Source organism: Argopecten irradians, chromosome 8 (assembly GCF_041381155.1).
Source record: "Argopecten irradians isolate NY chromosome 8, Ai_NY, whole genome shotgun sequence".
In the NCBI taxonomy this organism is placed as follows: domain Eukaryota; kingdom Metazoa; phylum Mollusca; class Bivalvia; order Pectinida; family Pectinidae; genus Argopecten; species Argopecten irradians.
Window position 1 is genome coordinate 41,153,413 of NC_091141.1, and position 27,259 is coordinate 41,180,671.

The following is a 27,259-nucleotide window of genomic DNA, read 5'->3' on the forward strand; positions in this document are numbered from 1 at the left end:
AATGCAAATTGAAAATAAATTATGAACGAAAATTACCATATTTGGAAAAATAATCAGGAAACTACTATTAAATATAACATTCTCTTAGTCACGTTTCAACGAGATAGCAACTTCATACCGGCAAACATGGCGGACAAAACTGAGAAAGAAGATACTTCTGTGAGTGAAAAGAAGGAAACCAAGAAGAAAGATGAAAAGGAAAAAGAAACCGAAATGGTAAATTTGAATTTCTATCTTTCATGTACAAGACTGTAATTTCATTTAGAATTTCTGTTCATCACAAACTTTAAAATATAATGTTTTGCTTGACCCATGCCCACATTCATGCGTTCAAATCTGCTGTGTCACATTTCAGAATGCATTGTGAATTTGTGATTAATAAAAGGTGCTCATTATTTACTTATATCTTAATTTTCCCTTTGACTCCTAAGTCTTTCTACAATATGACATTACTTGTTTAGGAAGAATGTCCTTCTATTTTAATTGATGTCATTATTTGTTAATTCTCATCGTTTATGTTAGAAATTTTGTTAGAATTCACAGTTTAACTGAAAATCAAGCTTTGTGTTGTAGTCTGAAGAAGATAAACAGCTGCAAGAAGAATTGAACATGTTGGTTGAGCGTCTGAAGGTAATAATTTTACATAACACAAGTGAATGGGGACATCTTGCTAATCTCAAACTGCTGTTATACATTCTAAGTCTCTGGATAGCGATGAGGATATATAACTTACTAATCCTCCTTTTAGCAAGAATCATTAATACAACTACGGAAGAATTTAATTAATGATGAACTGTTCATTTATTTTTAACACCATTTTTAATCATGCGCAAACCAAGATACTGTAATATGTTCAAAATATTTAGGACAGTCCTATTAGCTTGAAGCTATAGTGCGAAATGAGTAACAGGAATGTTACAAGTGAAAGAAAGAATCAAAATGGAGCGCCAATGAAACTTATATTAACAATTAATGAACTAAATTGCGTATTGTCTGCTGTTAGAGTTAATACACATCAAAAGAATATTTGAATTTGATTTTATGCTTTATGATTAGCATCTTTAATCTCCATCTTAGCCAAAGTTGAACATGTAATAAAAGGAATGATTATAACATTAATCAGGATTGTGATTTTACGTAATGTTATGCTCATAGCCAGTAATTTTTGCAGGAATATACCATTAAACCACGTAAAATAACAGGGTTTTTTTAGCTCACCTGGCCCGAAGGGCCGGTGAGCTTATGTCATGGCGCGGCGTCCGTCGTCCGTCGTCCGTCGTCCGTCGTCCGTCCGTCCGTCAACATTTCCTATAAATCGCTACTTGTCCTAGAGTTCTGCATGGATTGTAACCAAATTTGGCCACAAACATCCTTGGGGGAGGGGGAACAGAACTTGTATAAATTTTGGCTCTGACCCCCCAGGGGCAGGAGGGGCGGGGCCCAATAGGGGAAATAGAGGTAAATCCTTTAAATCGCTACTTGTCCTAGAGTTTGGCATGGATTGTAACCAAAATCAGCCACAAACATCCTTGGGGGAAGGGGAACAGAACTTGTATAAATTTTGGCTCTGATCCCCCAGGGGCAGGAGGGGCGGGGCCCAATAGGGGAAATAGAGGTAAATCCTTTAAATCGCTACTAGTCATAGAGTTCTGCATGGATTGGAACCAAATTTGGCCACAAACATCCTTGGGGGAGGGGGAACAGAACTTGTATAAATTTTGGCTCTGACCCCCCAGGGGCAGGAGGGGCGGGGCCCAATAGGGGATATAGAGGTAAATCCTTTAAATTGCTACTAGTCCTAGAGTTTGGCATGGATTGTAACCAAAATCAGCCACAAACATCCTTGGGGGAAGGGGAACAGAACTTGTATAAATTTTGGCTCTGATCCCCCAGGGGCAGGAGGGGCGGGGCCCAATAGGGGAAATAGAGGTAAATCCTTTAAATCGCTACTTGTCGTAGAGTTCTGAATGAAATGTAACCAAATTTGGCCACAAACATCCTTGGGGGAAGGGGAACAGAACTTGTATAAATTTTGGCTCTGCCCCCCGGGGGCAGGAGGGGCGGGGCCCAATAGGGGAAATAGAGGTAAATCCTTTAAATCGCTACTTGTCGTAGAGTTCTGAATGAAATGTAACCAAATTTGGCCACAAACATCCTTGGGGGAAGGGGAACAGAACTTGTATAAATTTTGGCTCTGATCCCCCAGGGGCAGGAGGGGCGGGGCCCAATAGGGGAAATAGAGGTAAATCCTTTAAATCGCTACTTGTCCTAGAGTTTGGCATGGAATGTAACCAAAATCAGCCACAAACATCCTTGGGGGAAGGGGAACAGTACTTGTATAAATTTTGGCTCTGATCCCCCAGGGGCAGGAGGGGCGGGGCCCAATAGGGGAAATAGAGGTAAATCCTTTAAATCGCTACTAGTCATAGAGTTGTGAATGGAATGTACCCAAATTTGGCCACAAACATCCTTGGGGGAAGGGGAACAGAACTTGTATAAATTTTGGCTCTGGCCCCCCGGGGGCAGGAGGGGCGGGGCCCAATAGGGGAAATAGAGGTAAATCCTTTAAATCGCTACTTGTCGTAGAGTTCTGAATGAAATGTAACCAAATTTGGCCACAAACATCCTTGGGGGAAGGGGAACAGAACTTGTATAAATTTTGGCTCTGATCCCCCCGGGGGCAGGAGGGGCGGGGCCCAATAGGGGAAATAGAGGTAAATCCTTTAAATCGCTACTTGTCCTAGAGTTTGGCATGGAATGTAACCAAAATCAGCCACAAACATCCTTGGGGGAAGGGGAACAGTACTTGTATAAATTTTGGCTCTGATCCCCCAGGGGCAGGAGGGGCGGGGCCCAATAGGGGAAATAGAGGTAAATCCTTTAAATCGCTACTTGTCCTAGAGTTTGGCATGGAATGTAACCAAAATCAGCCACAAACATCCTTGGGGGAAGGGGAACAGTACTTGTATAAATTTTGGCTCTGACCCCCCAGGGGCAGGAGGGGCGGGGCCCAATAGGGGAAATAGAGGTAAATCCTTTAAATCGCTACTAGTCATAGAGTTGTGAATGGAATGTACCCAAATTTGGCCACAAACATCCTTGGGGGAAGGGGAACAGAACTTGTATAAATTTTGGCTCTGGCCCCCCCGGGGGCAGGAGGGGCGGGGCCCAATAGGGGAAATAGAGGTAAATCCTTTAAATCGCTACTTGTCCTAGAGTTTGGCATGGAATGTAACCAAAATCAGCCACAAACATCCTTGGGGGAAGGGGAACAGTACTTGTATAAATTTTGGCTCTGATCCCCCAGGGGCAGGAGGGGCGGGGCCCAATAGGGGAAATAGAGGTAAATCCTTTAAATCGCTACTAGTCATAGAGTTGTGAATGGAATGTACCCAAATTTGGCCACAAACATCCTTGGGGGAAGGGGAACAGAACTTGTATAAATTTTGGCTCTGACCCCCCGGGGGCAGGAGGGGCGGGGCCCAATAGGGGAAATAGAGGTAAATCCTTTAAATCGCTACTAGTCATAGAGTTCTGCAGGGATTGGAACCAAATTTGGCCACAAACATCCTTGGGGGAAGGGGAACAGAACTTGTATAAATTTTGGCTCTGGCCCCCCGGGGGCTGGAGGGGCGGAGCCTAATAGGGGAAATAGAGGTAAATCCTTTAAATCGCTACTAGTCACAGAGTTCCGCATGGAATGTAACCAAATTTGGCCAGAGATATCCTTGGGAGAATAAGAATTGAGTATGTATAAATTTTGGCTCTGGCCGCCCGGGGGCAGGAGGGGCGGGGCCCAATAGGGGAAATAGAGGTAAATTCTTTAAATCGCCACTTGTCATAGAGTTCTATATGGATTGTAACCAAATTTGGCCACAAACATCCTTCGGAGAAGGGGAACAGAACTTGTATAAGTTTTGGCTCTGGCCCCCCAGGGGCAGGACGGGTGGGGCCCAATAGGGGAAATAGAGGTAAATCCTATAAATTGCTACTTGTCCTAGAGTTTTGCTTGGATTGTGACCAAATTTGGCCACAAATATCCTTGGAGGAAGGGGAACAGAACTTGTATAAATTTTGGCTCTGAACCCCTGGGGGCAGGAGGGGTGGGGCCTAATAGGGGATTTAGAGGTTAATATTAAAATTCCTTCAGAAAAGAAACAATGAACCTGTATTCAGAACATTACTTGGCATTACAAACCAGGTGAGCGATACAGGCCCTCTGGGCCTCTTGTTCCAGTATGATTTGGGGCCGAACATCGGCCCCATTCCCCATGGCAAAACCTCTAAATTTCCCCAATTCAACCCTAAAATTTCCCAAAATTAAAGTTTCTTGAAAACTATTCAAAAATATTGCATGAACTTAGTTGGTTAAGGCTTTAAATATTTGTGAATTGGCTTCAAAAAGTATATAAACTACACTGGAAATAAAAACATAATTGTTATGCTTTATTTCATATTTCACAATTTTCGCAAATCTCAGTTTTGGTGCTCCATTTTCCCCAATTCAAAGCCACAGACCCCATTCCAAAAGCAGTGAGAAAAAGCCCTGAATAAGAAGTACTACTAGAGAATTACTGTTATAACCATATATTGGGAAATGCTAAATTAATTTGTTAAAATTTGATTTTCTTGATTTGATAAGGAACCTGACCAAAAGCTGTACAAGCCGGCCTTGGAGAGTCTTCGCTCACAGATTAGGGCCTCTACCACATCAATGACTTCTGTACCAAAACCCCTGAAGTTTCTCAGACCCCACTATGACTCAATTAAAGAGGTCTATGAAAAAATTATAGACAACGAAACAAAGGTAGGAATCGCCTTCAGATTCTTTATTTCATAGTATACAGCTGTCAAAATGATTATATTTCAATGTTTATTATCATCTGCTGTGCAATTAAGAAAGCTAAAAGTATAACACTCTTTGAAATACTGTTTTAACATCTGTAATAGAGAAATAATTACTCTAGATTTTGTGTATTGTCTATTAAAAGAATTTTTCTTCCTGTTATCTCATTAAAACAATATTGAAAAAATATTTTAAAAGGTTTTAAAATCTGTAAAAAGTAATGTAAAAATGTAAAACAAACAAATTTTAAAATATGGAAAGATTTTAAGACTTAGTATATGTAATTTTGTTTGTAGCGTTTTTGTGCCGATATTGTTTCTGTCTTGGGTATGACAATGAGTGATGGCCGAGAAAGTTTGAAGTACCGCCTCCTTGGTTCTAAGGAAGAGATCGGTTCCTGGGGCCACGAATATGTCAGGTATTCATTATATTTATTTTCTTTCAAAGAATTTTCATAAGAGTTTCTCTGCTTATCTGCTAAAACAACATTTAGTATTTAAAGTACATGAACTGCATGTTCTGTATTTGAGTTATCTTCTGTTGTTACTTCCTGGTTTTTTTTCATTAAAAATATGAGATGCAACTCCTGAGCCAGGTACTGAATGGTAAATTCTAGGTTCATCTAGTGCTGCTGGTTCCTGTTTTTTTGTGAGCTTAATATCAAGGGGATATAACTTTGTAAGTAGCAAAGATGAAATGTCATCAGAAGACCAACTCCATTAAATGTAGCACATTTCTAATCTGTGTTTAACTCAAGAATAAACAGATCACGATGACCAGTTATCATGCTTTTTGATGTGTCATTGTTGTTTATTTGTTTTCTGACAGACATTTAGCTGGCCAGGTGGCACTAGAATGGCAGGAGACGGATGAAGCGAACAGCTCTATGAGAGACTCTCTCTTGACAATGACAAAAGAGCTGGTGCCTTATCATATGGACCACAATGCAGAGGCTGAGGCCTGTGACCTCCTCATGGAGATAGAGCGACTCGACATCCTCCATAATTATGTAGACGAAAACGCTTACCCACGTGTCTGTCTCTATCTTATTAGGTATATAAGCTCATATCAACAACTTTAATCAATGTTCACTAATCATTTTATAACAAATATATGTGTGATGAAAAAAATCTCAAACATTTTAAATTGAAATGGGAATAATTCATGTACAACATGATACACGATAACGTTTTTCCGAGACTAATTTTTTCCAGTGGTGGAATGTAGCCCTTTGTAATCTTCCAGTTGAAAGGACGTTAGCGCGATATATCATCTTTTAACGTCATTCAATCACTAATAGAAACAATAGTCACCCACAAACGTTATTGGGTATCACATGATACGTGAATTGTCCCCATTGTTGAATATTTATTTAAAACATTTTACTGGTATTGAAATTACCTTTATAAATTCTAGAATAAAATTGACCTGAATATGTCCTGTTATGTAGTCGAGTCCTATTAGATATGACAAAAATTAGAAATTGAAATAATTTTTCTTTTAATTCAAGATGATGAAATTGAAATCTGTAATTGAAAAATATGATATTGAAAAACAGTTAGAAATTTGGTAGAATTTCTTATTATGAAAAAAGATATATCAGGAATGTGATTCTTTCTCTTTTCAAAGGATTTCCTCTGTATGAACAATACCATGTCAGATGTGATCTGACACATCATAAAATGACCATTATAAATACTAGAGGGAGGGTTTCCTCTTATTATCTGAGAGATTTCCTCCCTTTGGTAATAGGATAAATCACAATCCAGATATATACATTAAAATAAAAGATAATACGATGATATATTTGCGTACATATTTTTTTCTCATCATCTGTTCTGTAGTTGTGTGCCGTATGTACCTGATCCAGAAAATCTGACCTTGTTGAAGACAGCAGTTGACCTGTACAGAAAGTTCAAACAGTTTCCACAGGCCTTACGCTGTGCTATGCAGCTCAACGACATGAAACTTATTGAGGAAATCTTTCTCTCCTGTAGAGATATGTAAGTATTCATAATGATGATGTCAAAATAAGCAGATGGCAGTTCATGACCTGGTGAATGCCAACTGCATTTGGTAACATTACATAGAGGAGTTGCAGTGAAAATATGAATATTAAGTATTGAATTAAATTAATTAGGTATATGATAACACAGATATATATATATAAGTTAGTTTATCATGGAATCTAAGCAATTTAATTATAAAAGATGATTTTGTTGAACTTCATATTTCAACAATGATCACCAACATCTTGAATATATTAGAATTGTAATTTGTTATCTGTAAATATGGATTGAACTACAGGATGCTACAGAAACAGCTAGCTTACATGTTAGGGCGACAGCAGATCTACCTAGAGCTGGGCGACGAAGTGGAGGAGTTTGATGAAATGACAGAGATTATGTCTAATGCTCATCTCAACAACAACTTCCTGGCTTTGGCAAGAGAGGTGATATTATAAACTAACTTTTGACAAGTCATTATTGTAGTAATTTTAATCTTCTGAGACCGTTAAAATACTATCCCATTCATTGTAGCAATTTAATTTTCTTTACATTTTATTGAATTTCTATCATATACAGCCAATGAAATAAGGTAAAATATCATAATACAGATAGGTTTTGCATGAATTGTCTTTATACTAGATAGTTTTTTCATCATCATTGAACTTGCTAATCCTTATTTGATTTTTACAGTTGGACATTATGGAACCCAAAGTGCCAGAAGACATTTACAAGTCACATTTAGAACAAAGTCGTAAGTATTTACTCGGCTATTCATCATTGAATATTTAACTTTTGCTGATAAACGTTTTGATTCTGATTGTGTGAAATGAACAACAATCATTGAATACAGACTTTCTTGTCTCTGATTTATAAATAAATGACATAATATTTAATTTTTGAAAATACTATGAAATAGATAGTCAACAATTGAGGTGTTAACAAATGATTTATATACATTGGTTTGCTGTTTTCAAATATCCATATCTGCATATGTACATACACACCACCTATTCTGTCTTTGCATATTACAGAGTTAGCTCCCTTGCGGGTAGGTATGAACTGTTACGTCATTATTTTGTGAATGCAATTCACATAATTTTCTCCAAAAAGTATGACGTTACATACGCAAACACATGACGTCACAATCAATACCTACCCACAATGGTAGATAACTCTCTGATATGCAAATATACGTACAGAATAACTACCTGCAATGTGCTTCATTATTGCTGGTGAAACAACAACACATTTGTAAAGATATTGATGCTTCAATCTTTTTTGAAATTTTGACATATTTCTTAATTATTTTCCAAACTGCTGTTTTGTATTTGTAGGTAGCACCATCGGCCCCAGTAATGTAGACTCAGCAAGACAAAACTTGGCTTCATCATTTGTGAATGGCTTCGTGAACGCAGCCTTTGGTCAGGATAAACTTTTGATGGAAGATGGCAACAAGTGGCTGTATAAAAACAAGGAACATGGTATGTAATACTTTAAGGTCATATTTTGATTTTGAATTAAATTGTTAGTGTATGTCATGGAAGTCATTTAATAATAATTTTCAGTAACTGGACATTTTGCTTCTGTGACAAAGCACTATAAAATGGACAAGTAATTCAATGTTGCTAAAAGACAAAGCAAGAATATACAGCAACATCCCAAAACTCGGACAAGCCAACACATCACATACATCTTTAAATAATCTTTAATAGCTGTGAATAGGAGTTTAAGCATACTAAACTAACCAACATTTAAGTACTGTAGATAACTGATATCTTGTGAGGGATTAACTTCAAAAGGAAAATTCGATAGATCCAGTAATTAGGGCCCCGCATCGAGATGCGGGTGCCCTATAGTAATCAGGTTGTCCGTCCGTCCGTCCGTCTGTCCGTTTTTTTTCTTTTGCACATTAATGATGGAAGGGAGTGGAGTATTTTCCCCATATTTTACATGATGATTCCCCATCCATCCTAGATCTGCTTGGTAATTTTTCAGGCTGAAATTAAATTAAAAAATCGGCCATCTTGGATTTTAACATTTAAAAAAATCACAATGTTGTTGCTCTTAACTGATAAACATTTTGTTATAATATTATGATGCAAAGTTGTTCAGAATTAAACAAGGAGTTGACTGTCCAAAGGTAAGGTCATGGGCCAAGGTTACTAAGTCAAAGGTCAAGGTCAAATTTAAAAAAAAAATTATTTTCTCATGAACATTTTGCTACAACATTTATAATGAAGCAGAGTTGTTCAGAATTAAACAAGAAGTCAACTCACCAAAGTTTTGACTGACCAAAGGTAAGATCATGGGGTCACTGCATCAAAGGTTGTGGACACATTTTCCATTTTTGGACTTATTAACAATTTGTTATGACATAATAAATAAAATTATTCATTGCTTAATATATTAATTAAAGTCAATATGATTTGAATCAAAATGGCTACAAATCAGTCATCTTGGCACGTCAGACACATAGCGGGGCCCTTTCTGACCCAGCTATCAACCCACACGGACGTGTTTCGTTATTGGTGAGTAATCACTGTAGTTCTTGGTTATTATTGTCATTGTAGATAAAATGTCACTGTAGATATATATGTATACAACGTTGTAAACAACCGTTTACAATATTGACGTGTCAGTGTTCTAGTTATAAATAGACTTTAAAATGTAATTTTACTTGTAGGTATGTTGAGTGCCACAGCCTCTCTGGGTCTGATCCTGTTATGGGATGTAGATGGTGGATTAACACAGATAGATAAATACCTGTACTCATCTGAAGATTTTATCAAGGCAGGCGCTCTCCTAGCCTGTGGTATTGTAAACTCTGGTGTAAGGAATGAATGTGACCCGGCTCTCGCCTTACTGTCCGACTATGTCATGCACACAACAGCTATTATGAGGATAGGTGCTATCGTTGGGTGAGTTGTACTGTATGTATATATACACTGGCTGGTGACCAATTCTCGATCATACCGTATTCGACCCAATACATGTTACACTAAAATAATTGTAGTGTTTAGGAAGTAGTACTAGTAAAATTTAGACCAATGAATCTTCAGCTTGAAAACAGTCTTTCTCTATTTTAGAAGAAAAAAGTCTTAGTGTGTTAATCCATGAAATCTCAACTTAGAGAGAATTGTTGTTTGTGTTGTAGTCTTGGTTTAGCCTATGCGGGATCTAACAGAGAAGATGTATTAACACTGATACTGCCAGTTCTGGGTGACAGCAAAGCTTCTATGGAGGTAAGAACATTATCACAGGCCATCAAAATACAATATACAATTAAATCTGTATATAAAGACCACCAAAGGGACAGAGACAAAATAAGTCCTTATAACCAGGCGGTCTTAATACACAGGTTGAATTGTGCTAAAATTTGTCATTCGGGAGCCCAAATAATTGGTTTTGTTAAGCAGGTGGTCTTTGTATCCAGAGATGGTCGAGATATGACAAAGCCATCATAGGCCTGTATCAAAATCTGAATGTCAAATAAATACTTTTACAAATGATCCTATATAAACGATAAAAGCCCTAGTATAACACCATTGTTTGTTTGACAGGTTGTAGGGATGGCAGCCTTGGCCTGTGGTATGATCTCTGTTGGGAGCTGTAACGGTGATGTCACCTCTACCATCATACAGACGATGATGGAGAGAACTGAAGCTGAGCTGAAGGATACTTACTCCAGATTCCTCGCCCTCGGACTTGCTCTAACTTATCTAGGTAAGGTTGTAATGGATAAAAAGAGTGACAACTTCTATTTGTTTGCATTCATCTCATTTTGAATTGGCCTTCTGCTGCTTGGTACTAATACCTTGCCTTTCACCAAGACAGCAGGGTTCAATGATTAAGAGTATAAACTGTCTTGTCATTATTTTGTACATGTAAGTGTGTAAGTATAGGGTTTGTTTAGGGGTATGTGTGTGATACAACTAAAAGGATGTATACATAAAGAATTGTATGATGTATGTGTCAGTGAATGTAAGAGCCTGTGTGAATTGTTTGTAATTATCAATAAATGATTTTCTTCAAAAATAAAACAAATACAAAAAAACCCAGCATGGTTCAATATTCCATTCGACATGGATAGGTAGTGGGTCATAAAGCAGATGTTATCTCCAGGTACTCAGACTTATCTGCTGAAGACAAATTGTTTTACAGTACTATAAACTGTGTTACAGGTAAACAGGATGCTGTTGAGGCTACACTGGTAGCCCTGGAGGTGATCGCAGAGCCTCTCAAGTCGATGGCCAGGATGCTGGTGGATGTTTGTGCTTACGCCGGTAGGTATTATCACTGACGTCAAACTACAGTGACCATTATTCTGTGTGTTTGGCTAGAGAAAAAAAAGACTTGTTGCATATGTCTTGCTGACATTAAGAACCATAGTTCTGTTGTCAGACTACAAAGCCTCTAGAATTCATTTGGAGCATCAATTTGTTGTTAATTATACCAGCCTCATGCATCTCTATATATTAGTCTATAGTGGGTCTCTGACTTATCAGTGTGCTAAATACCTAACAAAGTTAAGCTGGGTATGCTGGAATGGGGTTGTCGGTCTGTCTGTTGTTTATTTCTATTGAGCCTAATTAGTTCTGTAGTTTACGATAAAACTCATCTTCTATTAATTAGTCTTTGTTTGTTTTGGTATCAAATTTGATTTGTGCCTTTTTGCCTCTGCACGTCCCAAACCATACATAGTCTTTTTCAAATTTATTATTCATGAATATGTATACTGTTGTTTTAAGAATTACGAGTATAAAAAAAACCTTCTTTTATTGAAATTCTTTTAAATATTTCATTTCATCAGGTACTGGAAATGTTTTAAAAATTCAACATTTGCTGCACATCTGCTCAGAACACGACGAGTCTAAAGATCAGGTTTGTCTCCAACTGTCTTAATCCGTAACTTTAGTTTAAAAGACTTATCCAGAATCTCATTGTATTTTTATTAGTCCTCCATCATCGGATGGTAGGCTATTCAAATTGTCTTTCTACCATAGCCCAACACTGCGATTGTTTCCGTAATCTCTCCTTCAGACTAGTTTGTTTGACTGCGATTGTGATTCAAATGTAAATATCTGGGCTTCAATATCCCATGACGTTTGGGTATAAAATAAGAGGTCAGTTTGCCAGTTTTCTGAGACTAAATAATGGATTTCAGTGATAATTGACTGGCATTTCTATGTTTGAATTAAAATTATAAATATTTTGACATGAACCTCTCTGAGACTAATATAAGCGACTGATTTATTGTAACCGTAAGGGGATTAAAACACCCAAGGCCAAAAACACCATATAGTCACTTCTCTGAAACAAAGATAAAAAAGGTATGTTTAGAATGCTTACACTTATATGTTCTCTAGGATAATAATGAAAAGAAAGATGACAAGAAGAAAAAAGATACCAAGGAAAAAGAAAAGGATAAAGATACAAAAGAAAAGGAATCAACGACTGCAGACCTTTCTTCACAACAAGGTATGGCAGTTTATTTTGTAGAATTAATGTGAAATATTTTATTTCGTAGATACAATAATGACCTAACAAAGCATCTGCTGGTGACTTTTTTACAAAATTTAATATTATTACCATTACAAAGATGATATTGATACATTTAATTATTTACCTGTGGGGCTAATTTGTGTACCTTGTAATACCTGATAATGTTTGTGTGGAACTAGTATTTCCAGTGTTGATGGAACATAGCCTTTTGTAATTTTCCCACTGGAATGATGTGATCGCAAGATATCATCTTTTAACGTCCTTCTATGACCAATAGAAACAATAGTTCAACACAAACATCAGGTATCACATGGTACGTGAATTATTCACATTACAGATGTTAAATTTGATATGCTATCACTTTTTAATTGAGTTTTTAACCTGTCTTTCTCATAATACCTGTACTTTTAACACTGTATATCAAATGACCGATGACATTTTACATACCTAATAACTTAAATTTTCACAGGAATTGCAGTATTAGGTGTAGGCTTGATAGCCATGGGAGAAGAAATAGGTTCAGAAATGTCTTTCAGAGCGTTTGGACACTTGGTAAGTACAATGCTTCAAATTTTCTTTAAGTTTTAGTTCGTTTTAAATTCAACTCAAATTACCGATTTAATGAATATTTGGTTTTCAAAAAAAAAAACAATAAAAAAGAAAGAAGAAAAAACAACATTATTTTAGTATTTACTTACATGGTTTCATTGAAGTATATTCAATACACATTTCTGTTATTATAGAATGTTTTATTACATAGTAGAATAGAATTCAAGATGCAAAATATTGTTCTGGTATAATATAACTCCTTGTGTCCTTTGTAATAGTGTTGATAACACGATTATGGTATTTTAATTTGCTATCCCTACTGTCGTTATTTACAGCTACGCTATGGTGAACCAGCTATAAAACGAGCAGTACCACTAGCCCTGGGTCTCATCTCCGTGTCTAATCCTAAATTAAATATTCTGGACACACTCAGCAAGTTTTCTCACGACAATGACACTGAGGTAGCCCATAATGCTATTTTGGCCATGGGACTGGTCGGAGCAGGTAAATATTTAGCTTCAGGCACTTTCTGTTTTAGAAATATTGAAAAGTTTACTGTATTCCATTTTCATCTTTGGTTTACATAGATGTATAAAAGAAGTCTTTTATCAAGAAAACTAGAATTAATGTAATGCTAACAGTATTTCATTTTGATTCATATCTGAAGGTTTAAATGTATAAAACACACAGAATAGAAATAAGTCTTTAATCCGGACAACTAAGCCTGTGTATTAAGATATTTTATTCATTATCTTTATTTTGCACTTTGTCTTGTAGGAACAAATAATGCACGTCTAGCGGCCATGTTACGACAGTTAGCCGTGTATCATGCTAAGGACCCCAATAACTTGTTCATGGTGCGTCTAGCCCAGGGCTTGGCTCATCTTGGTAAAGGTACACTGACGCTTTGTCCGTACCATAGCGACAGATCTCTCATGTCACCAGTCGCTGTCGCTGGCCTTATGGCTGTTCTTGTCTCCTCTCTCGATGTTAAAAATCGTAAGTTTTCAAAGAGTTTCTTGCTGATTATGATATGTTCATATATATATATCAAGTTCTGTTTTCACTCTCTTTCATTATACGTACATACTGTAAATGACATAAATGATTATTGGTACATATCAGATGTTGAAGAAATTATTTCTATGCCCTCATCCTACATGTACCATGAAATATTGGGAGGGATGTGTGTGTGTAGTTTAACCCATGTTTTTCCTAATGTAACCTGTCTCAATTTCATATCTAGTCAAGTGTTCAGTCAAACAAGCATTTTCTAATTATTCTATTAGCCTTTAAATAGAAAATGTAATGAAAGACACTCTGGACTACAGACTACAGTTGTTCGCTGTAATTTCAGATTGTTATTTATAATAGATAATACTGATATCTACAACATATTCATAATTACCTCGCTTATCTTGTGTTTCAGTTATCCTAGGTAAATCTCATTACATCTTATACCACCTGGTGGCGGCCATGCAGCCTCGTATGCTAACAACGTTTGATGAAGAACTTCGACCACTGCCTGTGCCTGTGAGAGTTGGACAGGTAATAGGAGTATATATTGGGTGTATGGACAAGATAAAAATTAAATACATAAAAGCAGTGTTTCAGTTCTTCTTAATTGAATTCTACAATTAGCCTTATCTAATTGAAATTAGACTTGTAATTCCGCTCCACTATAATGCTCAACGGTTTGCTCCAATACAAGATCTAAAAACTCTCCGTTGGGTCATCTCATTGCCCGGACGTAAAGTTGTTGGATAACGTTTACTGACTTTTGTCAGAGATGAATTCTGGCACATTATGTAGTAATATAAATGATAAACAATTAACTTATAGAATTAAATGGTAGATTCAGGACCCCCATCCCTATTCTCTGAATTTTCTTCAAGAATCATGTATTTTCAACATTTATCCATTTTCCTCGGTTTCACACTCTTAGGAAACCTCTCAGGAGATTTGGAAACTCCCCAAGATATTTCTCTGTATCCACCACTGTGCAGATAAATGATAGAGGACACATGTATTAAACTTTGATGAATGGTTCTAATGTTGGGAAAATCCATTTCAATACAGTCAAACCTTGATGTATCGAAGTTGAAGGGACCGACAGAAAAACTTCGAAACATCGAGACTTCGAATTATTCATTGTTGAAATTAGACCGATGTTTCTTTACCATGACCAACTGTGGTAGTTGTATACATATGAAGTTTACGGAACAGAGACTAATCATTGTATTTTTAACCACAAACAAAACAAAATAGAAACATACATAATTATTGTTAGCAATATGTCATAAACAAGACATATGTGTACTAGGTCTGACCCTATGTACATGTGTACTTCATTTGTAGTGTTTTTTAATAATGATAAAATATTTAAACCTCATATTTTATTTATATAATTATATTATTAGTATGTATTATATAGTATTTATGTTGTATTATATGTTTTACTTAGGCTGTTGATGTAGTTGTTTATATTTTTATAACATCAATTATTAGTATGTTTATATAGTATTATATGTTTGTACTTACAGGCTGTTGATGTAGTTGGACAAGCAGGCAAGCCAAAGACTATCACTGGCTTCCAGACACACACAACACCGGTACTACTGGCGTATGGAGAGAGGGCTGAGCTAGCCACAGAAGAATGTATCCTTTCTTATCAAAAATTATCAAATTTCATGTCTTATATCGCCATCTTCTGCTTAGATATTTATTTGCGGTTTCATCCTTTATACTGTCATGTTTTTGTTTCTGTGCAATAACTGCAGCAAATGGTACCAATATCTTCAGAAAATGGTAACAAGCTTCAATGTTGGAAGGGCTTGATCTCTTTGGTGGAGTTATTGCCCCTTGATTAAGGAAAATGGTATTACATGTATCTGCTGTCGTTGTTGGATACATTTTCCAAATATTTCTGATTGTTCTAACTTTTAGTACTATTTATTTACATTATATCTTGAAAGCTGGATATAAAGTAAATGAAAAAAAAGTTGTGATTCAACAAAATGTATCCTTAAAGTTTCTTTGCATGCAGAATTATTTTTTGTTTTCAATGTCATCTGTTTAAAAGTTTAACATTGGAAACTACACATTTCATTAGAATAGTTAATTTAGTATTTCTATTAAATGACTGGGTGTGGCTGTGATATAAAATACAAAGCTTTAGACCTATATGATAGCTCTAGAATATTGGCTTTAGAGGTCTACTCGGTATATAAAAGATATATGTTGCTACTTAGCAATCAGTTTGCAAGTTGATTGTCATTGCTTATACAATTTTGATAAGTATATTTCCTTAACCAGTAACAGATCTACCACTGAGTCCACTAATGGAAGGCTTTGTGATATTGAGGAAGAACCCAGACTATGAAGATTGACACTAACCAGACTGGATATTTATGATCGGGAGATAGAGACAGTTCTGTATTTAAGTCACCGTCTCAGGCGTATATAGATATGGAAAAGTTTTATCGAAGAACTGGCAACCAGGATCTACATGTGATGTAGAAAAAGATAGATTTCAATTTCTCTATTTGATGAAAAAAATGTGTCTTTGACTCATCGTATTTAATAGTTATTATTTGGTTGTTGAAACACATTCAATTTTACATATTTCAAGAGTGCTTGGAGAATATTCAGCCAAGGCCGAGTTTGACTAGGACCAATGATTTGTTATAGTGCTATTGGAATTACCCTTTATTGTCTGTTATTTTGAACTGAAGAGATCAGTTTGGTCGTACAAATGTACAAATATCTATCAAATCATGTCAAGAGCCACCATATTAAAATCTTTATCAATGTAATACTGAATTATACCATAAAAACGGTATGAAGCTATTTCTCTGAAGTAGATCTTGGCGTATATAATGTTGTGACTAAATATCTGATAGCATAATGCTATATTGTGGTACCATTAAGACTCCTGCTTTCAGTGTTCAATACAAGATATTCCTGCAAGACAAACTCAGACATAAATGAAGGACATTATCTGTGAGCCATGTAAACGGTTCTGTGCGTGAATGCTAATAATTAACTGTAAGTTGTATGTTCAGAATGAGAGTTGCTATGTTAGAATATGAGTGATATCATTGTGTGATTGGTAAGCTTTCACAGTTTTGATAGTAAACAGAATTAAAAAAAATTGTGAAATATCAAACTTTTTTGTTTTAATTGTTCATTCATTGGTGACTTTTGGCATGAAAGTCATTTAACTTTGCGTTTTTATGCCCAACAACTTTTTCACAGTGATTTGATTTGGATTTCATTCTCATATTCTCTAGTACCTGTGCTTGACATTTATTTGCGGCTAATCAATGTTCAGTTTCTATAAATCATCTGCCAAGTACTTGGAAGAAATTTAAATGCAGCTGAAGATCAATTGGTTAACAGTTTATTTTGATTCTATTGATAGAAATTGTGAACATAATTGCCACATATAAATGTCAAGTATAATATGCGATGACTGAAGCAAGAAATTGTTACCAATACTGTAAACTACATTTGACCTCTGTAATCCTTTCACGCTTCCTCCAACTATTAAGTCACAAACTACAAACTGCAGTGATGGCCACATCTAGGCCTGTTTTCGATTATACGATTGGACTGGTTGGGCTGTTTGTAATAGTAATTACATGCATTCCATATATAAATCCTGAAGGATCTGCAGATTTTGATAATGATCTATGATGGTTTTGTCAAGGCTTGTCTGAAAACAATATGAAAAAACGAATGTCGAGGTCCAACTAGGTCAACTGTCAATGAAAAAAAACCTGGATAACGAGTATTATAACGAGACTTGAGTGACAGAGCCAAAAGGGGACAATTTAGTTATTTCCAAGGGAATGCCAAACAAAAGTTGTCATTTAGGCTATATATCCAAGTTTACAAATTTGTTTCTGAAATGAGTAATGGATATCATTCACATTTGACTGGGAGCATCTCGGTATTGCTATTTCGTGGGACAGATTACAATTGTAGAAGTTTAGTGTGATAATTACTAAATAAAGCAGGTGAGCTATGACAGGCCCTCTGGACCTCTGGTTGACCTCTGACATTTGGGTCAATGCCTTAATATACAATGCATTTGTATCTGGCCGATATTCAATAAACATCAAGACTATCTTTCATAGGGTAAAATTTATCGGGCGACAGGTTGTAATTATATGGTTTCAAAACTTTTAAAGTAGATGAAACCAGAATTGTGACATGATTTATTAGATAGATTATCATTCATGACATTTAATCAAGGATGGGAACAGTTAGACAAATATATCTTTCTTATTAATTTACTGTAATTATATTTATGCTTCTTTAAGCTAATTGTGTCAATTTCGACTATATTTAATTTATTTAGAGATATATAGTTAGTTTATTCTACGATATTCAAAATATATGTAGGTATCATGCATTTTCTAAAATAAATATAAAGATCACAGATTATTTTCCTCACATATCATAGTCCGTCTTTAGGCCTATATCCGGCTCTAAATTTAGAATGCTTGTTTCGGTCACTCAAACGCTTGAAGTCTCAGATTTCATAGAAGAAGATGGATGCAACTGCTGCTGAGGGTTAGCCCATCGAATTTGTGATTAATTAGTCATATGGAAACCTCCTAGCCAGCATAAGGGTAAGTGGCACTGTCATAGTGTTCTATTCTATTTCTAATTTACGGTCCTGTAACAACTTAGATAACAAACCGCAGACGACAGTGTGATGGAGAGATGACGGCATGTTCTCATAACCGAAACCTCAACTTCTCGTCCAATGTACAGTCGTGTGCCAAAAGTCTTCGTAATTTTTATTTTTTCCCTATATATTCTATGTTTTTTTACATTTTTTTTCTTTGATTTTTCCTGGTCTCATCTAATTGGGATTTTAATCATATTTGGCATACTTGTAGAAAATTATGTACACTTTCAGCTAATAATATTTACATAATTTTCCTATATGCACTTTTTGAGAAAACTAATGTCATTACACGCAATACTTTTTCGTTGCAATTTTGGTAAAAACAAAGAAGGAAAAGACGTCATAAGTGTAAGTAGTGCACAAAAAATATAAATAATTTGAAAACAAAATATCGGAAAATTATACCAATATTATGAGCTGAAAGTGTAGATAATTCTCTACAAGTATGCCAAATTTGAGTAAAATTCCCCAATAGACGTAATCAGGAAAAATCAAAGAAAAGTGTAAAAATACATAGAATATATAGGGAAAAATAAAAATTATGAAGACTTTTGGCACGTTACTGTAGCTACTGTTGTAGCGGAAAAGATATCACCTTCTGACTGAAAAGTCAGTCAGAAGGTGATATCTTTTCCGCTACAACAGTAGCTACATCCAGTGCATCTATGGGATTATTTTGGGTGTAGCTACTTTCGGAAAATATCGTAACTAGATAAAAGATAAACGGGGCTCGAATTTTACATTTTTTGTCACTTGCTAAAATAGCAAACTTGTGCCCTAAATTTGTACTTGCTAAAAAAAATTCAACTTGCAATTAAATATCGGAATTCAAATCACAGTTTTGTTAAATATAAAATCATTTATTTTTGCCTGATAATATGAGGTGTATGTGTACATTATGTATCAACAATATTATTGTAAGAACTCTGTCTTCATATTTTCCATTAGAACAATATTTTACAATCGATATGTCATTTTTAGCTCACCTGGCCCGAAGGGCCGGTGAGCTTATGTCATGGCGCGGCGTCCGTCGTCGTCCGTCGTCCGTCGTCCGTCCGTCGTCCGTCCGTCGTCCGTCCGTCAACATTTCCTTTAAATCGCTACTAGTCATAGAGTTCTGCATGGATTGTAACCAAATTTGGCCACAAACATCCTTGGGGGAAGGGGAACAGAACTTGTATAAAGTTTGGCTCTGACCCCCCGGGGGCAGGAGGGGCGGGGCCCAATAGGGGAAATAGAGGTAAATCCTATAAATCGCTACTTGTCCTAGAGTTCTGCATGGATTGTAACCAAATTTGGCCACAAACATCCTTGGGGGAAGGGGAACAGAACTTGTATAAAGTTTGGCTCTGAACCCCTGGGGGCAGGAGGGGCGGGGGCCCAATAGGGGAAATAGAGGTAAATCCTATAAACCGCTACTTGTCCTAGAGTTCTGCATGGATTGTGACCAAAATTTGGCCACAAACATCTTTGGGAGAAGGGGAACAGAACTTGTATAAAGTTTGGCTCTGACCCCCCGAGGGCAGGAGGGGCGGGGCCCAATAGGGGAAATAGAGGTAAATCCTATAAATCGCTACTTGTCCTAGAGTTCTGCATGGATTGTAACCAAATTTGGCCACAAACATCCTTGGGGGTAGGGGAACAGAACTTGTATAAAGTTTGGCTCTGACCCCCCGGGGGCAGGAGGGGCGGGGCCCAATAGGGGAAATAGAGGTAAATCCTATAAATCGCTACTTGTCCTAGAGTTCTGCATGGATTGTAACCAAATTTGGCCACAAACATCCTTGGGGGAAGGGGAACAGAACTTGTATAAAGTTTGGCTCTGACCCCCGGGGGCAGGAGGGGCGGGGGCCCAATAGGGGAAATAGAGGTAAATCCTATAAATCACTACTTGTCCTTAGAGTTCTGCATGGAATTGTAACCAAATTTGGCCATAAACATCCTTGGGGGTAGGGGAACAGAACTTGTATAAAGTGTTGGCTCTGACCCCCGGGGGCATGAGGGGCGGGGCCCAATAGGGGAAATAGAGGTAAATCCTATAAATCGCTACTTGTCCTAGAGTTCTGCATGGATTGTAACCAAATTTGGCCACAAACATCCTTGGGGGAAGGGGAACAGAACTTGTATAAAGTTTGGCTCTGACCCCCCGGGGGCAGGAGGGGCGGGGGCCCAATAGGGGAAATAGAGGTAAATCCTATAAATCGCTACTTGTCCTAGAGTTCTGCATGGATTGTGACCAAATTTGGCCACAAACATCCTTGGGGAAAGGGGAACAGAACTTCTATAAATGTTGGCTCTGACCCCCCGGGGGCAGGAGGGGCGGGGCCCAATAGGGGAAATAGAGGTAAATCCTATAAATCGCTACTTGTCCTAGAGCTCTGCATGGATTGTAACCAAATTTGGCCACAAACATCCTTGGGGGAAGGGGAACAGAACTTGTATAAAGTTTGGCTCTGACCCCCCGGGGGCAGGAGGGGCGGGGCCCAATAGGGGAAATAGAGGTAAATCCTATAAATCGCTACTTGTCCTAGAGTTCTGCATGGATTGTAACCAAATTTGGCCACAAACATCCATGGGGGAAGGGGAACAGAACTTCTATAAATGTTGGCTCTGACCCCCCGGGGGTAGGATGGGTAGGGCCCAGTAGGTGAATTAGAGGTAATTATTCAAATTCCTTCAGAAAAGAAACAATGAACCTGTATTTAGAACATTACTTGGCATTACAAACCAGGTGAGCGATACAGGCCCTCTGGGCCTCTTGTTACAGTTGTCCATGAAAAAAACTACTTGCTAAAATAAGCAAGTGCATATTTTTTTCACTTGCTTTTCTCGTATATCTACTTACAAAAAGCAAGTAAAACACTGCCTGAAATTCGAGCCCTGATAAAGAAGAAGAGAATCCCATTCAATCAAAACATTGGTCAATTATATATTTTTTATAATAAATATAAAGTTTTTCAGGTTTATTTTCAATGAACATATTCTGTTACAAGTTTAAGTTAGATCTCTTACAAAGTTACATCAGGTTGATCAGTTGAGTGCTGGTAGACCACTTATGTTTTTAAAGTAACTCTGTACTAAAAAATGTAAAAAGCTATAATTGCTACCATCCTGGTAATTCCTACCATCCCAGGATGGTAGATTTTATAATCGGTGATTTGCCTGCCATGTTGGGATTTCACAAGGCTATAAATAGTCTGTTCACTTTGATAGGCTGGCCAAAACGATTTACGTGTGTTGATTGGTTACTTGTTGTTGAAGATTATGTGTGTAAGGGGTACCAGTGGGGAAATTATTGCAAACAAATTATCATTTGATAAACTCAGAGAAGTCCGAATGGTTTTTTCCTGGTTGTCGGACATTATTCTCAGAAATCACACAAGGCGGCGCTACACGTACTGAATAGAATATAAATTCGCAATTGGATCCCCTCGGAGAAATTCGGTGATTTACCGAGTTTTGTTTACATTGTCGGGAGCACATGGAGCATCTATATATAGCCTAACTAGCTGATAACTAGATGATCATGACCTACTTGTAAAAACTGTCCATACATGAGAGATGCTGAAACAAAGTTAGGCTTACCTGCTGCCCCTATTGGGTTGAGCGTTCGCCCCTGTGAGGAAGGCTCTGGGTTCTGTCCCCTGGCCGAGACACACCAAAGTCTATAAAAGTGGTAGTTTCTTCTCCTGCTTAGCGCTCAGCATACAGGGATCGGGACGACTGGTTGGCCCGTTGTCAGTATAATGTGACCGGATGGGGGGTGTTGCTTGGTGTCTTCGGCGGCATGCTTCAGTGATATAGCACTATAAAAAGGGCAACAGTTCCACTATACAAGAAGACACAACATGAATATACCACAGTCTCCCAAAACACGCACCTCGCACAATATACACGCAACACACCGCATACATGGGAGGCCCTTACATGACCATAGCTGTTAATAGCACGTTAATTAATCAAACAAACAAACAATTACTTAAACGATATTTGTGGTACTGTATACTCTATAGTAAAGTACAGTTTTAACCAAAATGTTATGCTTGTTTCTATGCGTATATTATATATTACACCAGCTTTTCCAGTGTAGGCTATATTAGACGGAAAACTTGTAAGCATTAGGTAAAGGCCCCTGCACCTTCTGAACAACTTTATTAAATAAACAAAACCTTAATTTTCATAACGCAGGTCGAAGTCTTCATATGTTTCCCGAATTCTTCATAATTACAACGGGTTAGTTGACTATTTCTGCGCCAGACGGCAAAACTTCAACTTGTTTGTAACCTCATCTTTGGCCTTATTGTGTTATAGATCGTTTTAAAAAACTTATTTTTTGTTTCGGAAAGGTAGCCTAGTGGCCCTTTCATGAAGTTGGTTATCTTTTACATTGAATGCGAAAGCATTTAAATAATCATTCTTCAAAAATGAATTGTCATAAGAACTATGGCAGCTAACTGTGAACAGAACAATGCGTCAAGCTTTCCTATTATTGCTTCCTAATAAATAATGCTGTATGGTAGCCTTCTTAGCTTTTTGGGAAGCTAATACTTGTTTAAGTATTGTATTTAAAACATGCAGTTTAAAAATAGCTTACCTGAAGAATTTTTCAGAGCACTAAATTACAATGCATTATGGTCTACCAGTGCCAGTGGTCACAAGTTTGAAATGGAGGTACAGTAATTAAATTTAAGCAAATTCATGCGCTCTTAGCCTCTTACATTGGTGCCCATGGCAAAGAAGTATACTCAGCAATTTTAAATACTTCTGACCACTGGAGACTCAAGGAGTTGATTGATTGATGGGGCTTAAGGTCCTTATTCTGGTTATAAACGAGCCCAGGACACGAATAGGACATGTACCACATGATACCCTGTAACGTTTGTGGGGATCAAACTATTGTTTCTATTGGAGATGGAATGCCGTCATTTCAACAGGAAGATAACAATTACAACAAACGTAATCGGTTATCACATGGTACATGAATAGTTGTCCAATGGTACTAGCCTCATTAAACATATTCTGGATATTGTAAGGTTTACTATCACTGTCCTTATACTCACCCCTGGAATTTGTTGTTGTAAATTTAAACTGGAGGCAATTCTGAAGAGAAAAAGAGACCAATGAATCACAGACTTACAAAGATTAGATAAAGTGACGCCCAACTCCAAATCCATACAATGTACATTTGATTCTTTGATGTACATCAAAGGACAAAACTACATCTCATCTAGATCTGTTGTCACAGTTTTGCTATGATATAGTTCATTGGCAGATATAACTGCAGTGATGTGAATCATGAATAAAACACATCAATTATGGACCTTTGGGCCAGTCCATATGGTGTTATACTGCCCTGGTAGAATGATGAGTAATGACAGCGTGCATTATTTTAAATTTTACCAGGGTTGTATAACACCATATGGACCAAATCAAAGGTCCTTAATTTCTATATTAGATATGTAATTTCTTTACAAATGACAAAAGTATCATGATGTGCATGTTAATTACAAGAAAAATATATTAATGAACTAGAGCACATGTACAGTAAACCATGAAATATTTGTATAATATCAAATCTTTTATGTGACCATATATGCTTTATATAACACCTCATGTGACCATGTATTAACCAATGAGGAAAAAAGGAAAATCGGAGCATATATATCTACTATATATATGTAGACAGATAAACTACGGACAATATTGATATCGCTACGTGTTGTCTGAATGATCCTCTCGATCAGTTGATATTAAAAGCGATCACTGAAGTTTTAATAGTGTAGTGTATCAAATAAAAAACATAACTAAGATGATGTACAGATAAATTTGATACTGACCAACTGTCAGGGGATCATTTAGACAATACACAGCAAGTCCCTAGTTTATCTGTGTTTTATAATATTCCTCTGTATCATACTCTATCTGATAAAGATAACTTTTAATCAGAATCAGACTGTTAAGATTTAAAATAAAATCAAAATTTTAGTTCTATGGTTTTGTCTTTCAGGTCATAAAGCTCACCACAACCATGGCGTCTACATCACAAAACAAGAACAATGCAGATGAATGGTACGACAAAATTACCAACAGCTTAAGAGATGCGGGAAGTTTGGAAGAACTGAGGAAGAAGTTTGATAAGTGTGAATCTAATGAAGAAAGAGTGAGCTTGATTTATAAACTGAAAGTTGCACAAGATGTCATTGAAGTAAATCCAAATTACAAAGAAAAATGTGATGAAGTGGCTGTCAATCTTCGTAACCAGGGAAACGCCTGTTTTCAGAAGAAAAAGTACAAACAGGCTCTTGATTTGTATACAAAAAGTATTCTGTTTTCTCCCTGGCAGGAGAGAAATTCTAACGGAAGAAATGGCAACCTTAATAAAACTCCAACCTCAGCTTTGGCATTTGCTAATAGGTCCGCAGTATTGTTCCATATGGCAAAGGATGAGTTGTGTCTAGCGGACATAGACCTAGCGTTGGAAAATGGTTATCCTGAAAACCTGCAGTACAAACTTTATGACAGAAAAGGAAAGTGTTACATGCAGTTAAAAAGGGGAGAGAAAGCGATTGAAGCATTTCACAAAGCAAAAAGTCAAATCAAATTATCAGACTTGGACGAGGACAAGGTGAAAAAGATCACAGAAGAGCTGGACAAATTGGTTTTGGCTTGTGACAAGTTAAAGGTTGACGAACATAAAAAAGTGATGAAAACACAAGCTGAGTGTAACATGAGTCATTCTATTATTCCAGTTATCACACAGAGGAGTAAGAAGTTTCCCAATGCTTCTACAGCGGTTACCATGGAAGAAAGCGAGGATATGGGTCGTGGAATATACGCGGCAGACGACATCAATATCGGCGACGTTTTAGTTGTTGAGAAAGCCTATATGTCAGTAACCGTGCCCGGATTTAGTGTTTCAAATTGTCACAACTGCTGTGAGCGTCTGTTCTGTCCTTTCCCGTGTCGCAACTGTGCTGGGGTTGGCTACTGTTCTCAACAGTGTGAAAGGGAATCCTGGGATACCTATCATTACGTCGAATGTGAACATCTCTCTGGTATCCAAGCAGCTCAGCTCGGGCTTGGACATCTGTCGCTTCGAATGGTCCTGAAGGCTGGATTTGAGTATTTGAAAGAGTACAAGAATACGGTTGATGTTGTTGGTGATTCGTTTGGATCTGGCTTCAACAAAGATGGCATTTATGACTCCAATGACTACAACACAGTTTATAACTTAGTGAATCATTGTGAAAAACGAACAACAACCGATCTGCTAAAACGCACAATTAATACCGTTTTTCTTGTGAAATGTATAGAGAATTCCACTTTTGTGCCTTTGACAGGAAGACGAGAAGAAGATTTGATGTATGTGGGAGGTCACATACTACGCCATATCCAGATGCTTCCGTGCAATGCCCATGAAGTTTCAGAATTACAATTGAGGAGAACGATGATTGCTGAATCGGTTGGTGAAGAAATTGGATCTGCCATATATGCAATGCTGAGTCTGTTCAATCATTCATGTGACCCAGATGTTGTCCGCCATTCTTACGGAGACACCTGTGTTGTACGAGCCATCAAGAAAATTTCAAAAGGTCAAGAAATCTTGGATAACTATGGCGCTGTGTATGCCGTGAGTACAAAATCTGATCGCCAGAAAAAACTGTCGCAGTATCAGTTTGTTTGTAATTGTCTCCCCTGCCGGAGAGTGTGGCCAATGTATTTCAACATACCTAGCGTGACACCAATATACAAATGTGAAAAGTGTGATGGGGCTCTGTCAGCCGTCAACACGACCACAAAAACTGCCAAGTGTACCAAGTGTAAAATTACACAGAAGTTGTCTAAGACCATTCTCACTCTGGAATGTTCTGACAAAGTTTTCCGAGCCGTCCTGGAGAAGTTTCTGTCCGGAAATCAAGGTCCGGATCACACACTTCATGTGTTGAATAAACATTTGCAGTTCTTGCAGCAGAACTTATGCTTGCCATGGCAGGATTTCAACAACTGTCAAGAGGCTATTAAACAGTGTTATGCAATCCAGGCAAACTGCCATGTCATAGAATAATTGAGGTGCCATTTTTTGTAGGCTTATCAAAGATGAGATACAAAATGTGTGGATGAAAGAAAATCTGTCTAACAACCACGAAAATAGTAAAAGTTTCTGTTATACAGAATCGAGGAATATTATCATGGGTGCTTTTTTGTAGACTTCTCACAAAATGGAATGTTGAAAAAACAAATGGTCCTTGTGTGGTGCAATATGTACATACAGACAATTTTGAAATGTGATGTCAATTTTTTTCATTTTTTTTTTTTTTTTTTTTCTGTAAGGACCGTCAGAAAACTTGTATGCTGGTTTAAGGACCAGCATACAAGTTTTCTGACGGTCCTTACAGAAAAAAAAAAGCTTGTTGCATTTCATTACTGATTTTATTCACCAACATATTCCTTGTATGATGAATGTAATTCTATTTTTTTCTGAAAATTAATCTACTATTAATATTAGTACTGGTATATAACCTACAATGTTTATGGTGCTATTGTTTCTTCATGAACTAGCAAAGTAGACCACATTGTATTATTTGAACAATAACTGCATGCCATTAGAAACGGTTGAATTGTATTATCTGAAATTTTACACATCCAGACACT

At 37.0% G+C, this 27,259-nt stretch overlaps 2 protein-coding genes across 2 annotated transcripts; both read left to right on the forward strand.

The window, feature by feature from the left end:
- The first annotated feature begins 76 nt into the window (after positions 1–76).
- LOC138330381 (26S proteasome non-ATPase regulatory subunit 2-like) lies at positions 77–17,074 on the forward strand. Its single transcript, XM_069277967.1, has 21 exons — positions 77–216; positions 574–630; positions 4,643–4,807; positions 5,143–5,264; positions 5,675–5,899; positions 6,691–6,849; positions 7,154–7,298; positions 7,546–7,606; positions 8,190–8,336; positions 9,539–9,773; positions 10,010–10,097; positions 10,416–10,578; positions 11,037–11,138; positions 11,666–11,736; positions 12,222–12,333; positions 12,827–12,909; positions 13,242–13,410; positions 13,684–13,905; positions 14,336–14,454; positions 15,450–15,564; positions 16,228–17,074. The coding sequence occupies exons 1-21, from the start codon at positions 127–129 to the stop codon at positions 16,293–16,295; spliced, it is 2,718 nt and encodes a 905-aa protein (XP_069134068.1). The 5' UTR covers positions 77–126; the 3' UTR covers positions 16,296–17,074.
- Positions 17,075–18,444: 1,370 nt separating this feature from the next.
- Positions 18,445–26,946, forward strand: LOC138330382 (SET and MYND domain-containing protein 4-like). Its single transcript, XM_069277968.1, has 2 exons — positions 18,445–18,545; positions 24,615–26,946. The coding sequence occupies exon 2, from the start codon at positions 24,636–24,638 to the stop codon at positions 26,670–26,672; it is 2,037 nt and encodes a 678-aa protein (XP_069134069.1). The 5' UTR covers positions 18,445–18,545; positions 24,615–24,635; the 3' UTR covers positions 26,673–26,946.
- Positions 26,947–27,259: the final 313 nt, after the last annotated feature.